Source organism: Hesperophylax consimilis, chromosome 8 (genome assembly GCF_061612785.1).
Source record: "Hesperophylax consimilis isolate HC1 chromosome 8, BYU_Hcon_1.0, whole genome shotgun sequence".
Taxonomy (NCBI): Eukaryota; Metazoa; Arthropoda; class Insecta; order Trichoptera; family Limnephilidae; genus Hesperophylax; species Hesperophylax consimilis.
In genome coordinates this window covers 34,947,191-34,960,522 of record NC_142843.1, presented here as the reverse complement: position 1 = coordinate 34,960,522, position 13,332 = coordinate 34,947,191, and the positions used below count along the sequence as shown (strand labels likewise).

At 32.4% G+C, this 13,332-nt stretch overlaps 1 protein-coding gene across 4 annotated transcripts in view; it reads left to right on the top strand.

Annotated features, from left to right (window-relative positions):
- sprt (PDZ domain-containing protein sprite) overlaps positions 1-13,332 on the top strand; it is a 189,569-nt gene that overhangs the window by 86,959 nt on the left and 89,278 nt on the right. For all 4 annotated transcript variants that reach the window (XM_089634613.1, XM_089634612.1, XM_089634610.1 and 1 more), the window contains one exon: positions 3,305-3,358. In XM_089634613.1, the coding sequence (XP_089490739.1) occupies positions 3,329-3,358 (30 nt within the window). In that variant the 5' untranslated portion in view covers positions 3,305-3,328. The remainder of the gene's footprint in view (positions 1-3,304; positions 3,359-13,332) is intronic.

Below are 13,332 nucleotides of genomic sequence, written 5' to 3'. Positions count from 1 at the left end.
GCCCCGTATCGCTTGCGAATGATATTCTAGGTGGCAAACTTAATTCCAGCTACAAATACTGTAAATAAAATGACAGATCCCGTTTTAGCTTTTTTGCTTGGACTGGGATCCATTGTTATTTGTATGTTTTTATGTTATATTTATATTTATGCATGCTAAATTGTAAATAAATGTTTTTTACACTAAACAATGTTTGTGCGATAGGTCTTTTCCTTACTGATAAAAAATAACCCTTTTAGACATAAAAAAAATAAATTAGAAAAGAATCTAAATTAGTGAGCAAGTTGACGATTGACTTAGGTAATTAACTTGTTCGCGTTGTTTAATACACATTATTATGATAGTTTGACATGGGTTATACTTTTGCGATGGTGAATATGTAAGTTGAAAAGCAAGACCATGTTTGAGAGTACAAAAGAAATAATTGATATTATATATATACCTATATATATACTATGAGTGATCATTAAATACGTGAGGATTATTCTGCTGCCATGATATATCGCCTCGTTGATTTGATCTTCCGCTAACGAGGTATGTTGGTACCTTCGTAGGTGTACATACACAATACTAAACATATATGTTCTCTATACTTTATAAGACCACAAGCCGCCACTGGATATATACTCTATACAATAACTCACTAAAGCTTAAAAACTGGTGAACCGCAAAGCTCTTGTGGTTGGATGATTAAATTGCATTGCTTTTATTGTCTGTTTGATTCGCAAGTAAGCTTTTTACAACCTTAAAGCAATAAAATCCCTTTTCCACGAAATGAAAAACATCTCACCACTAGGAACGTCATTATTTGTTTTATGAACTTGTTTAAGCTTTGCTATAAATAGTTTATTACTTTGATTTTTTTATTTGCTTTGGCGGATTCGTGACTGAAAACGAAAGCCTCCGGGTAATTTACGTTGTCAATGTTAACGTATAATACATTTCGTGCGTGCGCCGACCACCATTTTAGCTTCACGCTCTGCTGTTTGTAAGTTCTAAGGCCGTGATTTTTTATGATGAGATGTATGCGCGTGTCACCTCGTACAAGAAATATTACGTGTATTCCAAAGTCTTATAAATAATGGTTTGGTTACCTGGGCATTTTCGCTAAAGCTTACATTTTTTTTCATATTTTTATGCTTTCCATTCCGTTACTTTTAATTTTCCACCAATACAAGTCGGAATTGTTTCAGTTCTGAAATTCGGGGACTAACTACCATAATACGTAATTTTCATTTCCAGGAATACTAATGGGGATTATAATGTGAATTCTTCATGGAATATTTGCAATTTATCACTTTATAAACACAATCGATTTTTGTGGGGGCAGTTCGGCTATTGTATTTTTACTGTATTTTTTTAAATAAACCGACCGGTCAGTGGTTGAGTGGGCATAGCGCTTGGGTCTCACCTGAGCGTCGCGTGTTCGATTCCTCGGCTGGCTAAGTCCTCCATCACAACACAAGCAACATTTTCGGCTTTCTGTAGTGGTAGTAGGAGATTTTCAAACATTGTTGGGTTATTCGTGACCCGGGAATGTTTTGTCTTTCTTTTTAAAAAAAAAAAAAAAAAAAACTGTAAATCAATTGTTAGTAATTTTATAATTTTTTTCCACTTTATCCACTAAAAAGTTGTGAGTTCGTCCCGTCCTAAAATGACTTTTGTAACGCATCGGGATTGCTTTAACAAGAATTTAAAAAAATGTATATTTACATACAGGGTGTATCGGCAAGTACCCGACAAACTTTAACCTTGACAATTTTTTTTTCATGTAAAACTTTGTTTCATTGAATGTAGAAATGGGACATGATAATAATATACATACTACATTTAAAAATATATATTTTGTAACTGTGAAAAAGCCAATAAAAATCGAGGTACATGACAAAAACGCAATGTACAAACTTTGGGGAAAGTGCTCATCTACTAGTGATGGTCATAATCGAAACATTTGATTCCGAAATATTATTAAAACGTTTCGAATTAACCGCTATAATAAACATACAAATTAAGTATTTAGGTAGGTACTTAATTCAAAATTTGAATTTAAACTAGATTTAAATAAAGCTGAACCGTGGAGCTTTTAAGATAAATCGTAAACGAAATCAATAATTATTAATACCACAATAAATAGTGACACAATATCAATAATAGTAGGTATTCAAAGTATATGAATCGGAAAAATACAAATAAAATAAAAATAAATATGTTTCGACCTATTCTTAAAAATGATTTAAGATTTTCACGGCCAAAAGTATTTTTGTTATTTGTTTTTGGGGTATTATGCCGTGTTGCGCTAACTCCTTCTTTAGCCAACGTTTCGGACAGCATTGCAGTGTCCATCATCAGGGCAGATGTCTTATTGGGACCTATTCTTGTTTATAATTCGGAACCTTGAAAACTGACGCTCTCATTATTACACTGTTTATTAAATCGAACGTATTTTTTTATCTATGTTTTTAATAAATTATTTTTGTGTCGATACGTTTCGAGACCGAGAAAAATCACTGGATAGAAGGATTTTCGAAGCAGAAAGTTTTTGTAATATTATGAAAGTTCATGATTTCGACACATTTCAGAACAATGACAATTTGCTGTAAGAAAAAAATATTTACATCAGCAACTAACAAACTTTTTCGTAAATATATTTTTACTTTTTCAATTCCATCAGTTCCTACTTTGAAAATGACAATTAAATTTATTTTTTGTCAAAATATTATATTATAGGTAGGAATTTTGTCTCATGTCTGAATCCATGACACAATCAGTTCCATCGAAAATGACACTCAAATTCAAAACAAATTCGAGATCATCGAACCAGAGTCACAATCCCTCACGGACATAACCGAAATCAGTATGTTTGATTGATTTGAATTCTAAATGGTAACTAGGTATTTCAGTATGTTAATCTAGATTCTAGATTATGCCCAGTGGGTACATTATATGCGTTCTTTTAAAAGGGCTTTTTATGTTCATGTTACGTTCAATGTTCTTGTTTAGAACTCTCCAGAAAAAAATCTACAAGCTTAAGGAATGAGCTATTTATTATAAACTTAAAATTTAATTAAATATAAAATATATTTGTACTTTATTGATTAATTAACAAAAATAAATAGTTTCACCGTACATAGATCCCTGATGATTCGACTCTCTCCGTATTCCTTTATAACAAGCCCAGAACAATTAAATGTCTACATCTCAATTAATGATTGTAAAAAATGGCTGCCAATTAACCACTTACTCTCGGCGAAGCCTGAAATGTTTAATTGTAATTTAAATTGATGTTGTTAATTATTTGTTGCAGTGCGCGGCCCCGGGCATCCCGAGAATGGCCCAACTGGAGACCCTCGAGGCTAAGGCAAGTATCTTCCCATCACTAATTAATTTAATCGAAAGAAAGTTATGACGTATGCTACATCCTTGGTCTGAACTTTATAACGTTTGTAATTTGACTAATTTAAGCAGTTCACCAAAGAATTATTATGTGGGAAATTTCATTCTGTCTGGAAAAGTCTGAGAAATCTTATTTTATTTTTATTTTTATTGCAGAAACAAACAGTACATAATTACATAGAGGACAATAGTTACAAAGTTATACAAGTTAGTACAATAATTGGTACCAATCACATGTCGCTGACATATATACATACGTGGTATATTATACATTAGTTAGTATGTTAGGGAAGGAGAGAGGTGTGTGTGAGTATTTGTGTGTGTTTAAGTGTGCATGTGTGTGTTATGTGTGCGAATTCAGTGAGTTATTTATTTTTTTTAAATAGAGGGAGAGAATCAAAAAATATATCGCTATTTGTGCTTGTTTGAATTGAGTTGATTGTTTGAAGGATGCGAGAATTCGGGGAATTGGCTGCAGCGTTTGTTTTATTACTAGTTGTGTAAAAAAGGTTGGTGTGGCGAGTTCTTTTAGATGGGATTTTGTAATTTATTTGGGACAGAAGTTCTTTGGAAGTTTCTGAAAAAATCATCATTCCTATGGGCACTCATTTCAGACTTGAGTTCGAACTAAAAAAGGCCATGTTTTCAGGCTCTATGGTACCAAACGGGCTGAAATTTTCGAATCGTGATAAGAAAAGTTGTCCAAAAGGAAATCAGTCACAATCTATTTCAATATTGTCTTCAATATTTAAATATTACACAGATTTTCGTTTAGAAATCACTAATATTGTCTTCAATATTTAAATATTACAATTTGAGGTTTTACTCAATAAAGTTATTCCGAAAAATAAATAAACAATCTATTTCGTTGTATATTATTTTATGGGGAAATGTCATGTCAGCTACCGTTCGCCTGGATTTCAGGGATTGAAGAGTGCAGATATAATTATTGTTGTATTTATAACCGAGGTACTTAATAAATGTATTTTGTATGCGCTCTATATTATTGACATAATAAATGTATTTGGTATTCCAGACAGATTCTTATTGCTTGGTTATAGTTTTGATCAACATTGTATTTATATGCAAGTAAGTTACTACCTAAACTTTATATAACATTATTAGAGTAAACGATAATTTCCTTTGAATTGTATTGGATTTATGTTTTTCCTTGGTTGAGTTGCAAGTTTGATAACCTCTCCGAAAAGGATAAATGTTCAGACATGAATAATTTTTTGTTTAATTATACTCTTTTTTTATTTTATTATATATTACTGCCAGTGATGATGATGAATTATATTTGATGTAACTTAAAAATATCACTTCAGCTGTCGTTAAAAAAATATTATTATTTTCTTTTTTTCAACTGACATTATTTGATAATCGAAAATTTACTATCGCGCCGTTTGCTTTTGACGTAGGTAGTACCGACAATTTCTTTAGTAATTGTACCGACTCACATTGGAAATTATCGTTTATGTATCTTTCTTTTGTGTAATTTAATGCTAAATCCCTGTAAAATTGTTACTTTATCATATTTCTCAGATTATGACATAACATGAAATAGGGGTTGAAAAATAGATGAAAAAACCTTAAAGATTTATGAAAAATGTGCAATTTTTAAGTCTATGTATTTTTAATTGCTTTTATAACGTACTTTAACTGTAATAATAGCCTCTGTTTAATTGATAATAAAAAAAAATTGTTACGCAACATTTCCGTAGTTTAACTGGTTCCATTTTAATGATAATGGTAAATATTCAACGAATTATTCTAATGGGGGCTGTAGATTCATCGGGCCCTCCTCCTATTGGCGGATGAAATGGTATTTTGATCGTTAAATTTAATGACAGTCTCGCGGTACAGCCTTCAGTGCACTAAATAATCTATCCAGTTATATTCTTAGTGCAAAGCTGAGGCCGTTCCTTCACCCCCGGAATAAAAATCTATGTATTGTTGGTGTGAACAAAGCTCTCCACATCAGACATAAAGTTTAGCCTTTGCGCGTATCAATTGTTATTGTTATAAAGGGTTAACCTTTCGGGTCTTGAAAAAATTGTACATAATTAATTAATTCATAAATCTTTGATTCCAAACTTCAGCCAAGCGATGAAGTGCCTACCTATAATTTAATATGTTTTTACAAGAAAAAACATTTATTTCTTAATTTCAAATGTGTCTGAAATTATGTTCGAATTTTGCTTAAATTTTGTAGGGATAAACTTGAAAAATAAATTCAGATATCGTAATTTTTCAAAGGTCTGCCTGTTTTTAGCTAACATGCGATTATTAATACTTCAATTATAGTATCTCGTTTTCGAAAGAAGGGAAAATGCAAGAAACTTCATTTATGGAGGACTGAACACGGTTGGTGCTAAGAACATGTCCAAAGAAAAGAAGCTAGCAGTCCACAATGGAGTACCGGTACCTATCCTGATGTACGGCATTGAGACATAGAACTGGGAGAGGAAGGACGAAATCAGACTGAATGCCCTTGAAATGAAATCTCTGAGACGTATATGTGATAAAACTATGTATAATCGTGGGAGAAATTTTGAGTTTCACAAAGAAATGCTGATATAAACACAATGAATAGGAATAACAGAAGGGTATGTATGAATGTGAATGAGGCAAGGAGTGTGTGCCAAGACCGAGTTGTTTTCTGTCCTCTCTGCCTACACCTGCAAAGAAAATGACGTGATTGTTAGTAAGTGATTTTTCATGGGTTTGCGCAAATGTATTTATATTTTATAATTTATATATATTTATATATACGCCTATAAAGGCTTTTACATAAAAGTGATACATGATGCAGTGTACATAGGAGAATATCTGTACTATACAGGAGATACTGACAGTAAATAAATGTAATCCATTGTAAAGTAGGTACAAAATACACAAATGTAAAATTGTGATCACAAGTATAATTAGAAAAGAATAAAAAATAAATTAACAAAGTATATATGAAGCAATATTAGTAAAACTTAAGAGTAACATAAAGTAAAAAAGAAATTACAACAACACTACATATAAGACGAAACATTAAAACATAACATAACTTAACATTAACATAACGAGACAATAGTAGTTTATAGTCGCCAGTGTTCATTCAAAATCCTCATTCAATAGAAAATAGAAAAAATCTGTAAGTAATAGAAAGTATTGCCACCCTGTTGCCTGTGGGAAGGGAGAGACAAGTAGTAACGAACGTGATATATTTATGTAATTAAAAAATATAAGCGAGATCACAATGGAGAAATTGTACCATTTAAACAACAGTATTTTTACAGTTTAGAGATTACTGCTTAGTGTTAATTGCAAGACTACCTAACACAATGACAGTCAACGCATCTCATGGAATAAAGTTCATTATAATAATATATGTATCTACTCTCATCAAATATGGAGACTAATACTTACTGCCTACGCTTCTTTTACCGCTCGATAATATCTATCTAGAGAATCTTTGAACAAAGTATTATCGTTATAAAAATACAATACAGAATACTAACAGCTTTGAAAACGATCCGCCAAAAAAATGAATTCCTGGCCCACGAGTATAATAATAAAACTTTATGTAATACATTGATGTATTAAATTTAGACGAGACATGAAGCGGAAAAATTGGTTCGATTTTTTTACCTCCAACTGACCTCCAACTCTCACAACGCTCTAACCAGAACTACCGAATTCTCGCTATAATGGCTCGCGTACACCTAATCCGTCATCGGCCGAAGTTTGCTTGAGCGATGACGGCCGAACTCGGACGATTGAGTCAAACACTTGTAAAAGAGAGAGAGCGCGTACACAAACACGACCGTCAACGTCCGATGACGCTCAAAAAACGGCCGATAAACCGTCGAGTCCGAACTTGTTAGGATTTCTCGCCAGTCTGCCGGCGTTTACAGTGCAAATTGAGTGTACTTATAGTTAAATTTTGTTGTTGTCTACCTAAACGGCTATGGATATTGAAAAATTAATTAGTTGTGTTTATAATAGACCAACCCTGTGGGATAAACATTCAAGAAATTACAATAATCGTCACATACACATCGGATTGGTTTATTTATGTACTCGTCCGAGTTACTCGTCCTGGTAGTTCTGTCCGCCATCGGCCGACAAAGTCGGTTTTGGTGTACGCTTAGCGTAATAGTGGAACAATTTTCTACCAGATATTAGTACGCAGTAGCGCCTCTAATTGTATAGCTCTATGATGTAATATTATAAATATGTTAAGTTCTCTCGGTTCATGCGGTCAAGTTCGAACAAACCATTAATAGTAAGTAGATGATGGCGATATAAAAAAACGCCTTATCTAAGTATCTTAGTACGTACATATTTTAAATTGCCTCGGTACAAGCGGAGAGTGAATCATTAATCATACTCTTAACGAATCTCTTTTGAATTACTTTTAAATATCAATGCAGATATTAACAATACACTAGACTCCCTTTTTACACGGTTTCAAAATAACACGGTGCTACATTCCTTGACGTAGTACAAAATGTGCGTAAACGGGTTCGCTTATTATCTGATAATGATAGTGAATAAGCTTTGTTACGACTTTTAAACAAATATTTTTTAAGGAAAATTAAGATGCAATACACAATAATGAATTTTCGATTTTGATTTCCTGAATTTATTTTGAAACTTTTTTTATACTTTTTTACAAGGTGTTACGTGAAACTTATCGGGTTTATCTTTTATTTTTACTTATCTTTTACGGGTAAAAGGGGAGTCCAGTGTCTAATTCCCTAGCTAGAAAACTCTCAACTAATAATTTAACATTTATTTAAAAAAAATTAAATTGAAATACCTAAATAAACGATATAAATGTGAAAATGACTCATAAGAATGGGATTAAATTCTGTTCATCTTTACACAAAACAACAAAAGCAGAAGATACACAACATTTTATAAAAGACATGAATATATGTCTCGATCATTCTTGTATTTCCATACATGGTGTCAAGAAACTAGTGGTACATGAGGGAAACTGGTGAATCTGCATCTCATTTGTAGTCGAATTTATGTTATGCCTTTTCCGATTTTTATTTTCGTTTTTAAGTAAATCATTTGTTAAAATAAATTCGTTAATTTTTTTAAAAGTCAAAACTTACAAAAAGGTCACCGAGTCGGTCTTTAGAAAAAAGGGGGAAAATTAAAATGCTCGACAGACGACTCACATGGACAAAACACATAAAAAACACTCTACAAAAAGCAAAAAACACATCCAACGCCCTTTACCCGTTGCTACACTCAAACTCAAAAACTTCCATACAAAACAAACTACTCATCTACAAAACACAAATACGCCCCATCGTGTCATACGCCTCACCCATTTGGGGCACAGGTAACACAAAAAGTCTCGCCACATTCCAGAATGTCACACTTAGAAGATATACCAAAAGCCCTTGGTTTGTCCGAAATAGCATTATTAATTCAGGCACGAAAATCCCCCCATTTAAAACACATGTGGTAGAATTAGCCAAAAGATTCTATACGAAACTTCCTATGCACTCAAATCCAAGCATAGCATGTCTCGGGCGCTCAAGTCCCGACGACAAACCCACCTATCCATTCCCAGTCTCTATAACCTTCCCCCCTTGATGAGTGGACTTAAATAAAAAATTAAATTGCAACCAGATATACAAAAAAATATAGTATAAATTTTACAAACACATTTATTTAAAACAATATATAAAAATCAAAATAAAAAATCTTTTACAAAAAAAAAAAATATATATAAATAAAATTTAAAAAATACCTACAGACAAAAAAAAAAAAAAATACAAAAAAATATAGTATTTCAGTCCTATAAGTTGCTATAGGCAGCCCACTCATCGGGTAGAAAAAAACCATCCCCCAGGTACTTTACACCCTCAGTTCACGAGGCATGGAGAAAATATTCCCCGAAACTCGAAATTGCACAATAGATACCAGCTCAGACAGCCTCCGTGGTCGATGGTAAGGGCTCTACTAGCAATCCGAAGGTCGCGGGTATAAATCGCCACACAAATCAAGTATTTTAAGTGTTTTTTTTTCACATTTACAAAGTTTTAACAATTATAATTAACAAAAATTGCTATTGGGACTGCATCGACACCACTTCGATGTAAAATATTCACAGGATGCATAAATCACTGTTTAGTTGTTACTAGGAGATGCTACTAGATAGATGTACTGAGATAGAGGTGTATATATTGTTAACATGTGTGAGGAATAAGATACATGTATGTAAGTATATGTATGTTGTGTATATGTATGTATATGTATGTATATGTATATATATACATGTATGTATTATATATACTTGCGTGTGCATGTGTATGTATGTACGTATGTACATATGCGTACTACTTGATATATTTGTGTATATTTTATAGAAAACTTTGTGAGTTATTAAAAACATTTTTTCACCAATTAATTTTTATTTTTTTAATAATTCTACAAAAATATGTTTACACTAGACTTAAATTCAAACTAACCATTCCTCCATTGGGCACCATGAAACAGGCAGCTGCCTAGTATGGTGCTCTAATGTATCTTCTCTAAATAAATGTATTAATCATGTAACATGTACATATAAATAAAAATATAACATAAATAGTAATAAGCAAAATAAAATATAAAACATAGTTAGTTTTAGTATAGTACAGATAAAAAGAAGAAAGAAATAATAAAAAGCATGTAGCGTGCATTACTAGAATATTATGGAATGTTCGCCCATGCAAAACGCATCGTATTAGAACATACTAGCGAAGCATCGTAGGTAGGGCTCATCTACCTACTGGCTGGATTATTTTCGATGTACGCGGCACGTACTTACCCAGTCAGGCAACAGTCAGTTATAAGTGAATACCCCGCGAGCCCTGCTAGAGTCCTGAAATTGCTTTAGCCATGTTTAGTGACCAGATCTGAATAGTCTGAAACTTCTCCATCTCCTTCCCCACACTAACTTCAGCCGCAGTTGGGGACGCCATAGTCTCACTGGCTCCAGTCGTTTGACAGAATGTTTCTCTTTCTTTTTTTATTAAATATAGGTAAATTTTTTGTCAGCACAAATGATCGATAGCAAACGACGTTGAAATGGACTAACGTCATAAATATAAGTGAAAAAAGGTGACAAGTAAGTATTTCATTACCGCCACGGTCTCCTTATAACGTCAATACCGATATTACGTGCCGCGATACGTGATTGTGTTTACAGTTTACCGCTTAGCCAGTACAATGTGATGTGAGCAGGTAACCTGTTTGTTAAGTTCAATGGAAACGCCAGGTATTTGATTGCCGCTAGTGTCAACTTCATTACAGATTGATGACTGTCGATCAATCGGTTAATGGGGGGACGATTAATTCATTGAGGACTTTCGTTCCAATGGCTTTCCTAAATCCGTGTCACGTCTATCAAAATAGTTGTTTTGTTATTATTTTTATTTATAGAGACCACACAATACGAGCACGTTTATAAGCAATTCAGATTTCGAATAAGAAACTGGTTATTTGAAATGTTCATTTAGTTTCATCCACTTCGGCTAGTCGGAGTGTTCTTCAGGGTATTTAGCACAGTCTATCGATAAAGATTGGATCGAACTTGTCACATGTCGGCAACTTGTCATCGTCCCCTAGTATTACTGCAGATCGCCAACGAACAAAAAAAATCACTTATAATAAACTATAAATACTTAATCGTTGTGAACTGTTTTTTTCTTCTCATTTGCGATATGGAAAAATGACAAGTTACCGACATTATCGATACAACCTTTATCGATCAACCGTACTAGATATCCAGGGGTATTATATTACACTACTTAAAAAATAATTTTTGTACCTGATTATGATTACACATTAATCATAAAAGTAAAGTTAAAATACCAAATCAAAGAAAATAAAATACATATATACTACTATTTATCGAAGATCTTAACTTTATTACGTTAGTATTTAACTAGAGGAACAATAAAATAATATGAATACCTGAATTTTTAAAAGCACTAAGTGCCAAAATATTAAACTCAGATTTAAATAGTGTTTGAAAGGAATAAAGGAATTTATAGAGAAAACACAATCGGTACATACGACTGGTTTGTTTTTATGCAGGTTGTACAGTATAGGCCACAAATATTTTTGTGGCACTTATGTCTTTATTGGGTGTATTGCTATGGCACGTATAACTTTTCAACATGTTTACTTTAATTTTAATTTTTGGCACTTAGAGCTTTATTTTGAGCATTGTGATGGCACATATGCCATTTCAACATGTTCACTTAAAAATATATTTTTGGCACTTCACCAGTGATTTTTTTAATTCACGTTTTCAAATGTGAAAACTGTCTAAATCCTAGAAACATGTAGACTTTTCAGTGACCCTTAAAATGTAAAAAATCGTCAAACTACACTTGCCATTTTATGAAGTTGACAGGTTGTTTTTACAAATACGAAAATCAAAATGTTAAATATTTTTAACTTGTACCTTTGACAATTAAACTTTGGTTTTGTTTTTTTTTTTACCTTGACATGCAGCGCGCTCTGTCTAAATATCTCTCGTCGTAAGCTCGAGCAGAAATGAAATATCTTCGCCGGCAATTAGCCCCGCGGGAGGCATCTCGAGGCGAGATCGAACTGCCAAGAATCATTTAAAAAAACGAGATATGTATTCCTAACCACTGAATCGTATTTTTAGATACAAGGATTGATGGATGGTGAACGCTAAAATAATATTAAGTAACGATGGAACGATTATGATGCGTTGTAACCGCAGATGATAATAACCTTCAAGATCATCACAATGAGATGATTATCTGAGTAATTATCTACAACCATAATATTATTTTTTAACTTTGTCGTCAAAATTCTCACAATAACAAAAATAATTACAGCAAAAACTAGTGACATAGTAAGCATGTATCTACTTTTGTGTAGATCAATGCAATGTAGATCAATGCAATCTAGATCAATGCAAGATAGATCAATGCAATGTAAATTAATGCAATGTAGATCATTGTAATTTACATCAATGAAATGTAGATTAATGCAATGTAAATTAATGCAATGTAGATCAATGCAATCTAGATCAATGCAATCTAGATCAATGCAAGATAGATCAATGCAATCTAGATCAATGCAATGTAAATTAATGCAATGTAGATCATTGCAATTTACATCAATGCAATGTAGATTAATGCAATGTAAATTAATGCAATGTAGATCAATGCAATCTAGATCAATGCAATCTAGATCAATGCAATCTAGATTAATGCAATTTAGATCAATGCAATCTAGATAAATGCAAGATAGATCAATGCAATCTAGATCAATGCAAGATAGATCAATGCAATCTAGATCAATGCGATGTAAATTAAGGCAATGTAGATCATTGCAATTTACATCAATGCATTATAGATTAATGCAATTTAAATTAATGCAATGTAGATTAATGCAATGTAAATAAATACAATGTAGATCAATGCAATGTTGATCAATGCAATGTAGGTTAATACAATGTAGATCAATGCAATGTAGATAAATGCAAAGTACCTAGATCAATGGAATGTAGATCTACGAAATGTAGATTAATGCAATATAGATCAATGCAATGTAGATTAATGCAATACAGATCAATGCAATGTAGATCATTGCAATGTAGATTAATGCAATGTAGATTATTGCAATGTAGATTAATGCAATGTAGATCAATGCAAAATAAATCAATGCAATGTAGATCAATGCAATGTAGATTAATGCAATGTAAATTAATATAATGTAGATCAATGCAATGTAGGTTAATACAATGTAGATCAATGCAATGTAGATAAATGCAAAGTACCTAGTTCAATGGAATGTAGATCAACGAAATGTAGATTAATGCAATATAGATCAATGCAATGTAGATTAATGCAATACAGATCAATGCAATGTAGATCATTGCAATGTAGATTA